Source organism: Heloderma suspectum, chromosome 5 (genome assembly GCF_057233095.1).
Source record: "Heloderma suspectum isolate Gila_16-S chromosome 5, 16-S_ref, whole genome shotgun sequence".
Classification (NCBI taxonomy): domain Eukaryota; kingdom Metazoa; phylum Chordata; class Lepidosauria; order Squamata; family Helodermatidae; genus Heloderma; species Heloderma suspectum.
Window position 1 is genome coordinate 24,073,552 of NC_139462.1, and position 13,698 is coordinate 24,087,249.

The following is a 13,698-nucleotide window of genomic DNA, read 5'->3' on the forward strand; positions in this document are numbered from 1 at the left end:
CGTAAATCGTCACGTAGCCTATCACGGGGGCGTTTTTTTTTTTTTTAACTTTTAATTTCGCGGCCGGGCGAGGCGAGGCACCTCCTCCCCGGCCTGAATTTCGGCCGGGCGAGGCAGGAAGCCTCCCCCCCCCCCGGCCTGAACTTCGCGGGGGGAGCAGCGAAGCGCCTCCCCCCCCACCGCGAAAAGCTGCGAGACCAGGTAAGTGACTTTCGTGCACCCCTAGGTATATCTCATCTGAAGATTTTGAGCATCCATACCTAAAGTGTCAATGGAAATTTTACTTGTTGCAACAGCAGTGGAATCTCCATTTATGACATCCAGAAAAAAATCAGCAGGGTTGTTATATGGTTCACATATATAACCTGCAAAGAAAAGATATTTTGTACACAGCCTGCAACTGAAGCAGATTGAATGAAAGCACATATAGGCAAGAAACCAACAGAGTAAGTACAGATCATCTACAAATTGATGTACTCTTTTCTTCTGAGTAAAAAAGTAAAGTAAGCAATACTTATTTTATTAGCGCTCTTTACAGATCTAAAGTCACTTTGTTGCTTTAAGACAGCCTTCCCCAATCTGGTGCCCTCCATATATTTTGATCTTCAGCTCCCATCAGCCTCAGGCAGCATGGCCAATGGTCAGAAATGCTGGACATTGTAGCCCAAAACATCCAGAGGGCACCAGGTTGGGGAGGGCTGCTTTAGGAACATAAAGCAGTCTTTCTGTTCCTAAAGTTATTTTATGTATGACTTAGTTTGCTGATAAAAGTTTAAAAATTTTAAAAGTAAGCTCAGTTAGTAACTTTGTACTTACTGTCTGAATATATTACTACACTAAATGACTGCTACAGCATCAGAAACCCAGGACTCCATAGAACAAAACCCAAGCTTTCAAAAATGCACATTTACTGTCAAGAATTCACAATGGTGGTTCTGCGTCTGGGACCGATGTCGCTCTGGCAGCTTCCCATGGGTGCTCCGTGGGAGCTTTCTCAAACAGCTTTTTAAAAGGTTGAAAAACCTTTTCATCTCCCCCCTGGAATTGAAAGGGGGGGCAAAGCAGTAGCTCTGGATAACATCTTGGAGAAAAGTAACCCCCACGAGATAGTGCGGGGGCTGGATTCCAGGATTATCTCCCCAGAGCTTTACCAACGCAAAAAGCTGTACTGAGACTCCTATCTTATAGGAGAAAACAGGGCTGACGTGTCCCATAACAATATAGGCTTTAAGAAATATCAGCAACTTTTGAGGGATGATTTAAGAAATGTTAACAATATTTGAGAACACCTGAGGACCTGTAAGATCTGTTTGAGAGAAACATGTCTGCGCTGAGGAGAAGAAAGGAGCCGGCATCGACTCCCCGCACATCCTCTGTGTCAAAAGTGTCGAGGACAGAAGATATAGGGGAATTATTTACACTGATAAAGACTTTATTTTCACAATTTATGGAGCAGAAATGTTTATCAGTAAAATATATTTTACATCAATAATTTTAATAAAGAATGAAAGAACTAAATATGCTGGGTCTCTTTCAGAGAAGTTTAAAAAATATTTTCCCCCATGGCTTCATTATTTCCAGACATTTTATATCTCTAGTCTTTCTATAAAAGTGTTCTTATTACATAGTTTTTAGAAATCATTTTGGGGAGAGTAAAGGATAGGTAACAATACAGAAATACTTTGTCTTAAATCCTAAAAGAAAATATTTCATAATCCAAAGGTGTTCAATTTTTCCAATTTTTTCAGACAAAAACAAAAATAGTCCTTGGAAAAAAAATGGGGAAAAACATGTTTTTTCCTAATTTTTCTGTTTTTTTCTGGGCCTTCATATCTCTAGGAGAGACATCATGAAGAATACATCATTATCTGTTTTCAGATCCTACAGTGATGGGACACCTTTGTAAAAATGAGTGTTTGCTTGTTTTATAACAAAATATTGTTAAAATGTCATTTGATTCCTTATTTCTTACACTGTACTGAGGATGTTCCAGAAAATGCCCCTTGCCATGTCAAAATGTAGCATAGGAAAACTCACCAAGAGTTTTGAAGTACGCAAGAGTGTTTTCAGCAGGGCCATGATATAGAAGCTTACCAGCAGCAAGTAACGTCAGGGAGTCAAATAATTTGAAAATTGAGTACCGGGGCTGATGGATTGAAAAAACTATTGTTTTCCCTTGGAATGACATCCTGAAAACAACAGAGGAAAGACAATTAACTGCTGAAAGCATGAAAGCTCTGAACCACTCATTGTGTGCACGAATATCATTTTAAATAAGACTGGACTGCATCTTGCACTTTGTGCAGGCAGAAAAATTGCTTGCAGAAACTATCAGTTGTGTAGCCCCCACCCCCATTTAGCCCTGCCCAATGCCCACTTAGCACCACCATCTCCCAACTTTGGCATGCCCTTTCTTTGAAGAAACAGATATGAAATAATATCATATAAAAAAGAGAGATCCCAAAGTCTAGCAGTGACCTGGACACTGACACGGAGTGGTGCTAACTGAGGAGGTATTGGGCCCGAACCCAACCACTCAACCTGAGACCTCTGAGCCCAAGTTGCTGGAGAATCCTGAGCCACAGACACCTGAGCCTGGACCGCCAGAGATTACAGCCCCCAGCCCTATTCCACTGAGGGGCTGGCATACTCACCTCCAAGAGCCTTGCACCCCACCTAGCTGGTGTGCCAATGCTGGCAGCTTGCCTGGCATGAGCTCAAGAAGAGACAACAGGAGTGCCAAAGTCAAGGTCAGAAGGCTGCCCCTTTAAGGTTCTGCTCTCTTCATCCAGGGGGCGGACCCTGAGATGTATAAATACCTCTGAGAGAGCGCATACAAGGGCTCAGTCCAGACTGAGCTGTTGCCAAAACAAGTAGTCTGCTCCCCGGGCTCTGTTCAGGGTCCTAAAAGATTGACAATCAGCCATCCTTTGTTTTCAGGAATCCTGGCCGCACCCTGCCTGTCATAGCCTTCTGCCTCTAGCAGCTCGCTGAATTGGCACCCTTCTGACCTGACTGTGGGCTCTCCTTTACTAGGACAGGACAAGTACCTCAGCATTGCTTTCCCTCCATGCTGAGCAACTGGAGCCTTTCCCCCTCCACACACTTAGGAAGCAGGGCTTCCTTCCCAGGCAGAGCACAGAGCTGTTCCCACGTAGGCCTCAGTCCTGCTACTTATTATTTTAGGGATTAAGCACGTGTCCTGCCTTCCTTGACAGCATTCTGAGAGCATGAGACTATTTGTTTGCTCTGGGGCTTGTAACGTTCATCACTTATTATGGTGCTCCTACACTACCATTAACCCTTACACTGACAGCTCAGATTGGACTGTCCCTGCTTGTTTGCACCACTGAGCATGAAAATCTTATTTTATTCTTAACCTGAGAAGGAAATCAATGTTGCCTAAATGAATCACGGCCAAACAAGATATGACAGCAGAAGTCCTGTTCATTTAAAACAGTGGTGGGCAACTTTGGGTGCTCTGGGTGCTAATTTCCAATCCCTGGAAGGCCCAGGAGGCCTTGCTCCTGCCTAAAACAAGCTAAACAAACTAAATTTGGCCCTTTTGAGTCTCTGTAGCAGTTTGCCACCAAATTTCGTCAGCAAACAACCCTTTTTTTGCTGCTGTACCGCCAAATTTCAGCAGTGCAGGACAGCTACAGGGGTGGCGGGGACCACACTCAAGACCATGAGGGCCATGTGTTGCCCACCCCTGGTTTAAGCCCAGATCTGCCCACAATTATATATAAAATGGGCAGGGGTTCCTATTTTTAGAGTCAAGGGCATGGCACAGAGGTGAGGGAATCTACATTACTATTTGCCCCCCTTTAAAAAAAATCTCTGTAGATGCATAGTCCAGCATTGAAATGTCAGAGTGTACGGCCTTTATACTTTGTTACATGCAGAATATCAGAAAAGAAAAGGTGCCAGAAAATCTAGGGTGTGAATCTAGAAAATCTAGAAAAATTCAACATCCTCATAACAGAAGTGCAACTTTGAGGGAAGGAAGACACCTGGATTCTGAAAATAATCCGAACTGAAAAATTACTTGTGCGTTTATTGCACAGAAATGTGCATGTAAAAGCCAAGATGGGAGAACCAAAAAGGAATACTATTGTCAAAACCAACAACTCCCTCATCCCCAAACTGATTCAAATTAGGACATCAGCCTGTGAATATTTTGGCTGTTATTAATTTTACTTTTTCACCCACACAGCAGTGGGAGCTGGTGGCTCCAATATCAGTAGAGTGGTAAATCCGCTCCGAGTTTCAGTCAGAACCAGCCAGAACTTCAAAGGAGTTTCACACCTTGAATAACTCCTTTGGAGGTCTGACTGGTTCTGACTGAAAGCAGGAGCAGATTCACCACCCCACTGACATCGGAGCCACCAGCCTCCACGGCCAAAGAGTACCCTTTGAAACAAAATTTGCAGCCTCCCGAGGGTGCAATTTACTTTTTTAAGAGCAGCAAGACGGCGTTAGCTGTGCTGGCATCCAATCCAGTTGTTGGTTCATCTAAGAACAATACAATGGGGTGTGTAATGAGCTCTAGTCCAATGCTGGTCCTTTTCCTCTCCCCTCCAGAAACTCCACGAGTAAAATAGGTGCCAACCTAGAACAGGGAAGGAAATGTCAAACAGAGGTTCTTTGCACAGTAGCGGCGTTCTTGAGAATGACAAAAATATTTCAAAATCTGTATTAGTGTAATGCCTTTATTAGGCCAGCCAAAAAAAATAAAAACTGTGCAAGCTTTCAAGACCTCCAGATCTCTTAATCAGGCAAGATGTTACAAAAAGCAAGTGGGGGTTGGGGCGGGGAAGAAGAGAGAGTATGCCTGATAATGGTGAAGGCAAAGTGTCTGCATAATAATGACTGGGTTCTGACAATCATGCGGGGGAAGAAGCCACTGTGGCTTCTTCCCCTACCCCTGTGCCTGCCACAATAATTACCCATGATACCGCACAGCTTGCTGTGTTGTCCAAACTTGGTGCGGTGTGCGGTGGGGGTGGCTTCTTACCCACCCTACTACCTATCACTTGTAGTAGGGGTTAAGAGGTGGGTGAGAAGGCACCCCCACCGTGCACCGCACTGGGTTTGGACAACACGGCAACCCGTGCAGCATCACAGGTAAGTTTGCAAATGGTGGTCTTGTGTATGGCACATGCAGGATGGGGAAAAGAAGCCACGGTGGCTTCTTTTCCCCATCTGATCATCTAAACATGGCCAAAGTGGGGGAGGAAGGCTTGCAGACCTTCAAATTAGGTTCCAGCCATTCATGGGATGGTTACCGATTGGACCCGGAGTACCCCCTTGGGTTGCTGGGAACAAGAAAGGGAGAAAAGTTGGACCCCCATGTTTTTTCCTTATGGCCAACAAGGCTACATTTGCTTTTTGTTTGGAAAATATTTCCACTAGCATAAAATGCTTTAACAGAGTTTTAAATTTTTAATTAAATAATCCCAAATAACTATTAACGCTGAATTTGCGGGGAGGGGTGTTCACTGCCAAAGCAAAGTGAGAGCTTTGAACTGAACTGAAGGGCAGCATTGTTTGGCCTTGTCCATTGGCCTGGAGACCGAGGGCCACTGGGAGGCTGTGCCCCCTGTCTCCCAGGAAGAACATCATGGCAAGGGGGAGATTAACCTGGGCCCATACATTGGCCATAGAAGGAACAACTGCAGGGAGCTTGCTTCCCCCCTCCCTGCCAGAAAGAACACTCAGCTCCAATGGACGCTTGCCCTGGGTCTGCAGAGCTGAAGGGCAGCCAACTCAATGATCTCAGACATCAGCCAGGGAATGAACAGGATCCAGACTGCGGTATGCAGGGAGAAAGGTGGTTAATCCTTTCTCTGCACAATGCAGTCCCAATAAAAATTGCTCCCAGCCAAAGCTGCTATTTGCCCAAGGAAGGAAACTACCATGGGCATCAATGGAACTTTCCTTCCTGGAGCTAACAGTGCCTTGAGGGGAAAGAGATTTTCATCGGGGTTGAGGTGGGAGCAAAAGGTTCAAACCCCCTTCCCCACAATCTTGATCCTGAACACTGCCTCTACCTGCTGTTGAAATGTTAAAAGCTAGACATGTTAATTGCAGTCACACCATTAATGTCACGTCTAGTTTGGCCAACAGTCACAGGTGGCTGACAGCCAAACTGGTTGGCTGGCTGGCTGCAACAAGCTCGAAAAATGGTGCCAACTTTGCTATGCATCTGTAAATCCAGGGAGAGGGGAAGCAATGCAGTGAGATATCTCAGGCCTTCTCCCATCCCCACCCATCCCTCATTTTTGATGGTCTTTGGTCAGGCCTCGAGCTCCCTTCTCGATTTTACACTGGCAGCGTGGGAGCCCCTGCAGCATGGATCCTTCCCATACCAGCAAGTCCTAACACACACCAGCATTGCTATTCCCAGAAACTTTGGCAAGGCCAATGTGGCAAGACTCCTCTCACCAGGCCCAAGGGCTTCTCCCCTTCCCCCAGTGGCACAGAAAGGAGATGTGCCCATCACCAGCACACTGTTAAGAAGGGGCCTTAGATGTTGCCACAAAGAGGTGGAAAAGGGCCACAAACAATGGAACAGGGAATTTCTGGAAATAGGGAGGGAATGGGCTGCAATCAGCCCATGGGGTTTGGGCCATGCAGGGCTGGTCAAAAATAATCTGCTTAAACAAAATTAATAATTAAGGGCACAATCCTATGCAAATTTAGACAGAAAAAAAATCTTACAACTCCCAGCATCCCTCAGCCAGCATGCTAGCTGGGAAATGCTGGGAGTTGTAGGACTTTTTTCTGTCTAAACATGTATAGGATTGCACCCTAAACAAGTTTTCTAGCTTGCTTGCTTATTTATTTATTTATTTATTTATTTCTACACTGTCCAATAACCAAAGCTCTCTGGACAAGTCACAAAAATTAACCACCCAGAAATAGTTCTGACATTAAAAGTTGATGTGAAATAATATTAAATATCACTGCATATATATGCACATACCTTGGTATCTGCAACTTTAGACAAGTCCAGTTCCTTGAGGATCTGTTCAACTCTCTCCTTCTTTTCCTGGAAGCTCATAGATAAAGGTAGGCGAAGGGCTGCTGAGAACTCTAAATTCTCTCTGACTGTCAAAGTTCCCATCACTATGTCATCCTTCAAGATTTGGAGAAGGGGGGAAATGGAAGTTTTCATTTGAACATTATACTAGATGATACCCCTATTGACGACTGTTAGTACCCCTCAGTAATGGAAATGCTATGGTTTTGCCAAGTGAAGAGGTTAGTATTGCAGCGGGGGGGGTAATATCTTAATTGCTTCCTAAAGAACACTGATGGTCAGCTGATGTTTCCAGAGTTAGCTGAAGATGCCTGATCAAATAGCTTTTGAAGGCTAGAAGATGTTGATCTGATGAGCATTGATGACTGGGCTCTACCAGCTATTGCCCACCATACATGATCAGACACTAGAGAGAAAACTGTTTGGATTTGGGATATAGCCAGTGCAAGAAAAAAAAAGTCTGGCTTTGCAGTTGGATGGAAAGAGAGGGGGAGTTTCCAAGGGCGCATTACTTTGCTTTGGAGGGAGCAATGGTGCTCTGCAGATTAGCACAGTCTGGATGGGTGCTGGACTGCACTCCCATGCTCAACTTATATATTTGTAAATAAACAAGTATTAGAGAAACACTGTACATTTTTTGCACTGTCTCCTAGACCCTGGAATTTCCTATGGCAACCTTTCCCCATCCTGGTGTTCTCCAGCCTTTCCCCAACCTGGTGTTCTCCCATCAGCCCCAGCCAGCATAGCGAACGATCAAGAGTTGTAGTCTAACATAGAGGGCACCAGGTTGGGGAAGGCTCCCTTATAGCTTGGAGAAGTAGGGGCCTATGTGCAAAACCATACTTTTGTCATCAGTACTATCTGCAGAGCAACACTTTTTATAACCATCAACATCAGCATATGGGCCAGAAGAAGAATTAGGAAAATATTTATCATTTTTACAAATATGCTATTCAAGTTGTTCTTGAATAGCTTGATTAGAAGAGAGTAAAACTGCAACAACAACAACAACAACAACAACAACAACAACAACGTATTTCAAGTACATTCATTTGTAAATTTTCCGTGCCGATCAACCACTTCTTGTAGAAGTGTGCTCAGCAGGGGCCTCCTGCCACCAGCAAAATTCTTTTAAAACATTTTTCCCCCATTGACAATTATATGGTCAACATATATATATATATATATATATATATATAATTTTTAAAATCTCAGCAACACATTTCACCATGTTCAGCTTATGCTTAGGGTCATTTTCTAGCATGTGGAAGCCACCCAACTTCAAGTCAGTACTTCGTCTGTGCTGAAGATGTCTTAGCGACTGCCTTCTGGAGTAGCCCCGAACAAGGATGTCCTGGCCTCGGCAGACCATATTAAGGCATGTTTATGCAGGTGTCTCAAGGAGGCCCTTGGTTGTGCAAACCAGCACCTCCGTGGGGGTGCTGTATATTTCAACAGCTTGAGAAAGGGTCACCTCAGTTCCACAAATCATGCAGGCCACGTGTCTAGTGCATCACACAAACCATGTGTATCCCCTAGGCAGCCTGTAGAGGCTCCAGTATGGATAAGTGGCACATCGTGTCCACATGCTCAACAACAACCCCACACGTAGCTGCGGGGACCACCAGCTACTATAAGCAGTGGAGGCTGGTGGCTCCAATGGCAGTGGGGCGATAAATGCACTCTGGGTTTCAGTCAGAACCAGTCAGCACTCTAAAGGAGCTATCCAAGGTGAAGCACCTTGGATAGCTCCTTCAGAATTCTGACTGAAGCCCAGAGCGAATTCACCGCCCCGCTGCCATCAGAGCCACCAGCCTCCACGGCTTCCAGGCTGTAAGAAAAGCAGGATGTGTAAATGTCATAAATATTTAAAAAAAAAAACAACAACATGGAACACATTGATGACTAAAGAGGGAAATAAGAGTTAAAAGTTTATATCCAGTAAGTGCAGACTTTATTTACCTGTACTACATATCCAGAAATACATTTAAAATGTGGAGGCAAACAGAAACCATTTATCAAAATATCTCCAGTCAGCCCTGTAGGATCTTTCCTTGTAGCTAAAATGTCCAATAGCCTAGAAGAAAAATAAAACCCATTTCAGTAAAGGTCTTTATGCCAACAACCTGAAGATCACACTGATGAATCATTTTAACTTTTAATATTTTAATTGTTTTTATGTATTTCATTGCTGTAAGCCACCTTGGAAGGGCTTTCGCCCTGAAATGCAGCCAAGAAATGTTTTAAATAAATAAACAAACAAACAAATGTGCACATTGCTAATTTGGATTGAAGCTATTTTGAAAATATGTCTTGTGTTTACATCTTTTTCTTATTATGTACATACACATTCATTGCAGGACCTCACTTACTGATGGTTAATATGATACACATGTAACAATATTATGTTTAATATTATTATAAAACAAACATTTTCATTATTTTAACACTTACGAAGATTTGCCGGAGCCAGTAGGTCCTAAAATTGCATTGAGACCAGGTTTCATGACACCACTGTAAAATGAAATCCATTCACCACTAGTCAGATGTTTAATCTGTAAACGCATTCCATTAACTTTAAGTTTTGCTTCTTTTTCCTTCTATAGATACCAATGATTTGGGGATTGACAAAATTGCTCAGTTATTTCAGAATAGCCTAGTATTTTCCCCATAGTTTTAAAATGAAACGTCTTCTTTTCACTCCACTCTAAATATCAGCAGATGAGTCACAGGAAATGTTCTACAAGATTAGTGGTCATATACTGTAAATATTAATCATATCCTTGGTTCTCTTTCCCTACACCGGGCTTCTCCAACCTTGCACCTTCCAGATGTGTTGGACTGCGACACCCACAATTCCCAGGCAGCATAGGCATGTGGCTCTCCAATAAAAATTGGCCATGCTGGTTGGGAATTATGGGCATTGCAGTCCATCACAACTGGAGGGCACCAGGCTGAAGAAGGCTGCTCTACGTAGATTTTGACTGAAAAGCTTCAAATCCCAACTTCAGTTTCATATGGCTCCAGGTGAATTTTGGGTACCATTAAGAGTGGCAGAATGGGAGAGAGACTCTTAATGGGGCACAATTCAGTGGGAGGATGTTTGCACAAGCTTCATGGAAGTTGCAAAAGAGGACAGCAGTACTTTTTCATTGCTCCTGTTTGCTTCAATGTGGCTTGAACAGGAGAACTTCCTGGGGTGTTATGTGTGTCCTTTATGTATTTCCAACAAAGTCTAAATTCTTTGTGCTAATTTCAGAGCACAAAAAGGCATGGCATCAGAAGTGACATTTGCACATGCTGATTTCATCCATTTGGCCATGGCAATAGACCAGCTCCACTGGAAGCTTTACACTTCTCCATCATGCCACCTCAGCCATAGTCAGAGTAGCCACATCCAGGGCACCTTTTCCATATCTCATGGTGAAGCACTGGGCAACCCAGTTCTGCAGGCAGCCTGGAGAGAAACAGGTTGCTAATGCCTCTCTTGAAGTGAATTTTCCTGCTGCAGTGTAGGCACACATGGAGAGCAATACCAGCCATACACAACGACTGATAAAAAGGAGTATACTGGCCTCCAGTGGAACTGTACCACCACAGCCTACTTTCTGCCCATGGAGCCAGCAACAAGATTGCACCCCAAATCAGCAAACATCAGCAATTCAAACTTACCTGACATCTGACAAAATAGTTTTTTGACATTCTTTCCGAAAGCCAATGTAGCCAGTCTTAAATTTGACTTTGTAGGTGATGTTGTGAAAGGTCATAGTGCTTCCTTCAGGAGACATGCCGCTTGGGAAAGTGACTTTTCTCTTCTGGAGCATGGCTGCATTTTCTTCATCCTCTGCAGCCACGTTTCGTTCAAACTTCTTAATTTTGGGGAGCATGATGCTACTTGTATTAAACAAAGAAATGACTGGAAAAGTCACAGGGGGTCTGTATTAAACAAGAAAATCAGTAGCAACATGTAGCTAAAGAAGGTACACATTGTGAACCAAATTCCATGGTCAGCTGTGACCCAGTTCTTGCAAAGGCAATCTAAGGGACACCCTTTTATGAAATAGAGAGACTGCAAAATAGTCAAGCTTTCTCATTTAGTGTATTGTTATTCCACTTTAGAGTATTCTAAAGTGTACTCCACAATAGTGGAGTACAGTAGAGTACTCCACTCCACTTCCTTGAGCAGTGATAAATTCCAGGTACAGCAGTTACCAGAGTTCAGCTTACTTTGAGAGATCACTGGAGACTTAGTATTCTGGTAATGTTTTATTTATTTATGCAGATACAAAGTATCAGTGGAGACACAACAGCTTAAGTACTTCTACAAGCAGCACGTCCACTGATCCAGTCAGAGGTCCCAGCACTTCAAGATGCCCCGGAGTCTAGCTCTCTGCCTCTCTGTGTGCCTCTTCTGGAACTGTGGAAGCAGCAATGCAAGTTTTGGGGCTGGGCTAAACACACTGCCCCTTTCAACGAGTTTATCCTATTGTCACAAGTAATGTGTGAATAGGGCTTGGATGTATGCATTATGTGTTGCTGTGTCTGAATGATGTATGAGAATATACCCACTTAAGCTTTGGTCCTGCCCAAATTTTATGGGGGGGCACCCATAGGTAGGACAGAGTCCCTGAAAGGTTAGCCACCAGGGAGAGCAGCTCTCAGGCCACTGATCTAGTCCGTGTGCTTATGTGAGGAAGAACTGTCTGATATCATTCACCTTTGTGACACACAGGGCTTCTTTACATGGAGCTTTTATCCTGCAATTGAGATGGCTCTCCCATGGAAGTTTTCGGGCTATTTACATGATGCCATGACCCTCCAGGGCGTCTCCTGCACTAAATGTCCTTTGTTCTGTTTTTAAATAGTTCGCAGACAATGAGCTATCAAATTACCCCATTGTGTTCTGCTTGAGTTCCCTCCCTGAAAAAGAGGGAAAGCGGCAAGAAGTGGAGCAAGATCAATGAAAGATATGGAAGATTCAGATACAGGGAGGAGGAGGGGAAAAGGGGAGGGAGAAAAGGAAGCGCGTGAGAAAGGGAGTCATTGTGATCCTGCATTTAAAAGGGAAGCAGAAAGCCCAGTTTTAAATGCAGGATTTTAGGCTGGTGTAGAGATGCCCATTGTTTATATGCATCTGAAGCTCCATCACACCTAATGGATGCCCTTTATTCCAGTTTGTTTTTGCTTCTGATGCTTCATTTGTACAATAAATACCTGCCCAAATGCTAAAGTCAGCCTCAGTGGCCTTTCTCTGCACCTTGTTAGAAAAAAGGCAAGTTGAAATAGGAGACAGAGCCCTCCCTGCTGTGGCTCCAAGGTGATGGAGCACCCTCCCAAGAGAGATCCACCTGGCCCCAATGGTGCTTGCTTTACACCAAGCAGTAGAAACCTGTCTTTGTCAGTTTGCCTTTGCTGCAGCTATTAGGTGATGAACTGCATCTCCTGATAATGGTTTTAAATCCTGGTGCTTATTTCGTGTTGAATTGATGGATAGTGGCTGTTGTTAAGGTTTTCACATTTTGTTTTTTTAAAAAAAATTGTATGGATTTATAGTTTTACATACCTTTATGACTATGTAACCTGCTCTGAACAATTTTGAAGAGAAATGCAGGATCTAAATGTATTAAAAGAAATAAACAAAAAAAAACTGAGGAAGACTGATATTTAAATCTGCTGTTATTTTATCAGTTTAGGGCATGATATTACCTTTGTGCTGGAGCGCTCTGACATTTCAAAGCCCTACCTGGCTCCTGCTGGCAGGGCACATTTGAGGAAGGAAATGTTTAACCATTTCCCTCCCCTAGAAAGCAATAGGAGGGAAATAGTTTAGGCCAGCTCTAAATGTTTCCACGTCAGTGGCATGGTTGGGTGCTCGGAAGACTTTGGATCCACAGCCTCCTCTGCTCCACCCACATCACACACACCCACCCTCGATCCTCTCCATTTTCCTCCTCTCCGACATCAGAGAGGTGAAGGGTGCAGATTTTGATGGGAACAGGGAAGGGATGTGAGTTCTGTCTCCAGCCTTGGAGGGAGATTTCTTCTCTGTTCTACAGCTCCGTTATTTGTGTGAATTTTGTTATATTAAAGAAATTAAGCTATCAACTGATAAGCAAATGTTTCTTGTAGTTACTGCTGTTTCTTGATATGCTGCTTCTTCTTCTTCTTATAATATTGTTATTTATTTCATTTCTACAGCGCCCAATAGCCAAGGCTCTCTGGGCAATCATAGAATAGTAGGGTTGGGCCTATAAGACCATCGAGCCCAACTCCCTGCTCAATGCAGGAATCTAAGTCAAAGCATCCCTGACAGATGGCTGTCCAGCTTCACCTTGAATGCCTCCAGTGTGGGAGAGCCCACTACCTCCCTAGATTCACAACCATTCACAAAAATACAACATTATAAACATTATAATAACAACATTATAATAAAATATGGTCTACAAATGTTTAAGGTACAAAATGTAAAACAATTAAATAGCTACAAATGGTTTCAGTACACAATTTCAGTGACAGACCTGTTCAAGACAGCTGACATAAGTGCCCCATCAAAAGCCATTAAATGCCTGGAAGTAGAGGGCAGACTTAACCTGGCACTGAAAAGATGACAATGTTGGCACCAGGCAGGCCTCAGTGGGGGCCTCAGTCAGGGG

The 13,698-nt window shown here is 43.6% G+C and overlaps 1 protein-coding gene across 2 annotated transcripts in view; it reads right to left on the bottom strand.

The window, feature by feature from the left end:
* Nucleotides 1–13,698, bottom strand: part of LOC146343703 (broad substrate specificity ATP-binding cassette transporter ABCG2-like) — a 39,194-nt gene that overhangs the window by 24,649 nt on the left and 847 nt on the right. Inside the window, exons 2-9 of one of the 2 annotated variants that reach the window (XM_084855590.1) lie at nt 12,609–12,659; nt 10,718–10,961; nt 9,500–9,559; nt 9,008–9,122; nt 6,989–7,141; nt 4,455–4,612; nt 2,038–2,189; nt 261–365 (exon numbers count right to left, since the gene is read on the bottom strand). In XM_084855590.1, the coding sequence (XP_084711716.1) occupies nt 261–365; nt 2,038–2,189; nt 4,455–4,612; nt 6,989–7,141; nt 9,008–9,122; nt 9,500–9,559; nt 10,718–10,961; nt 12,609–12,659 (1,038 nt within the window). Of the gene's footprint in view, nt 1–260; nt 366–2,037; nt 2,190–4,454; nt 4,613–6,988; nt 7,142–9,007; nt 9,123–9,499; nt 9,560–10,717; nt 10,982–12,608; nt 12,660–13,698 lie in introns of both variants that reach the window. The other variant, XM_084855591.1, reaches the window with a different exon arrangement.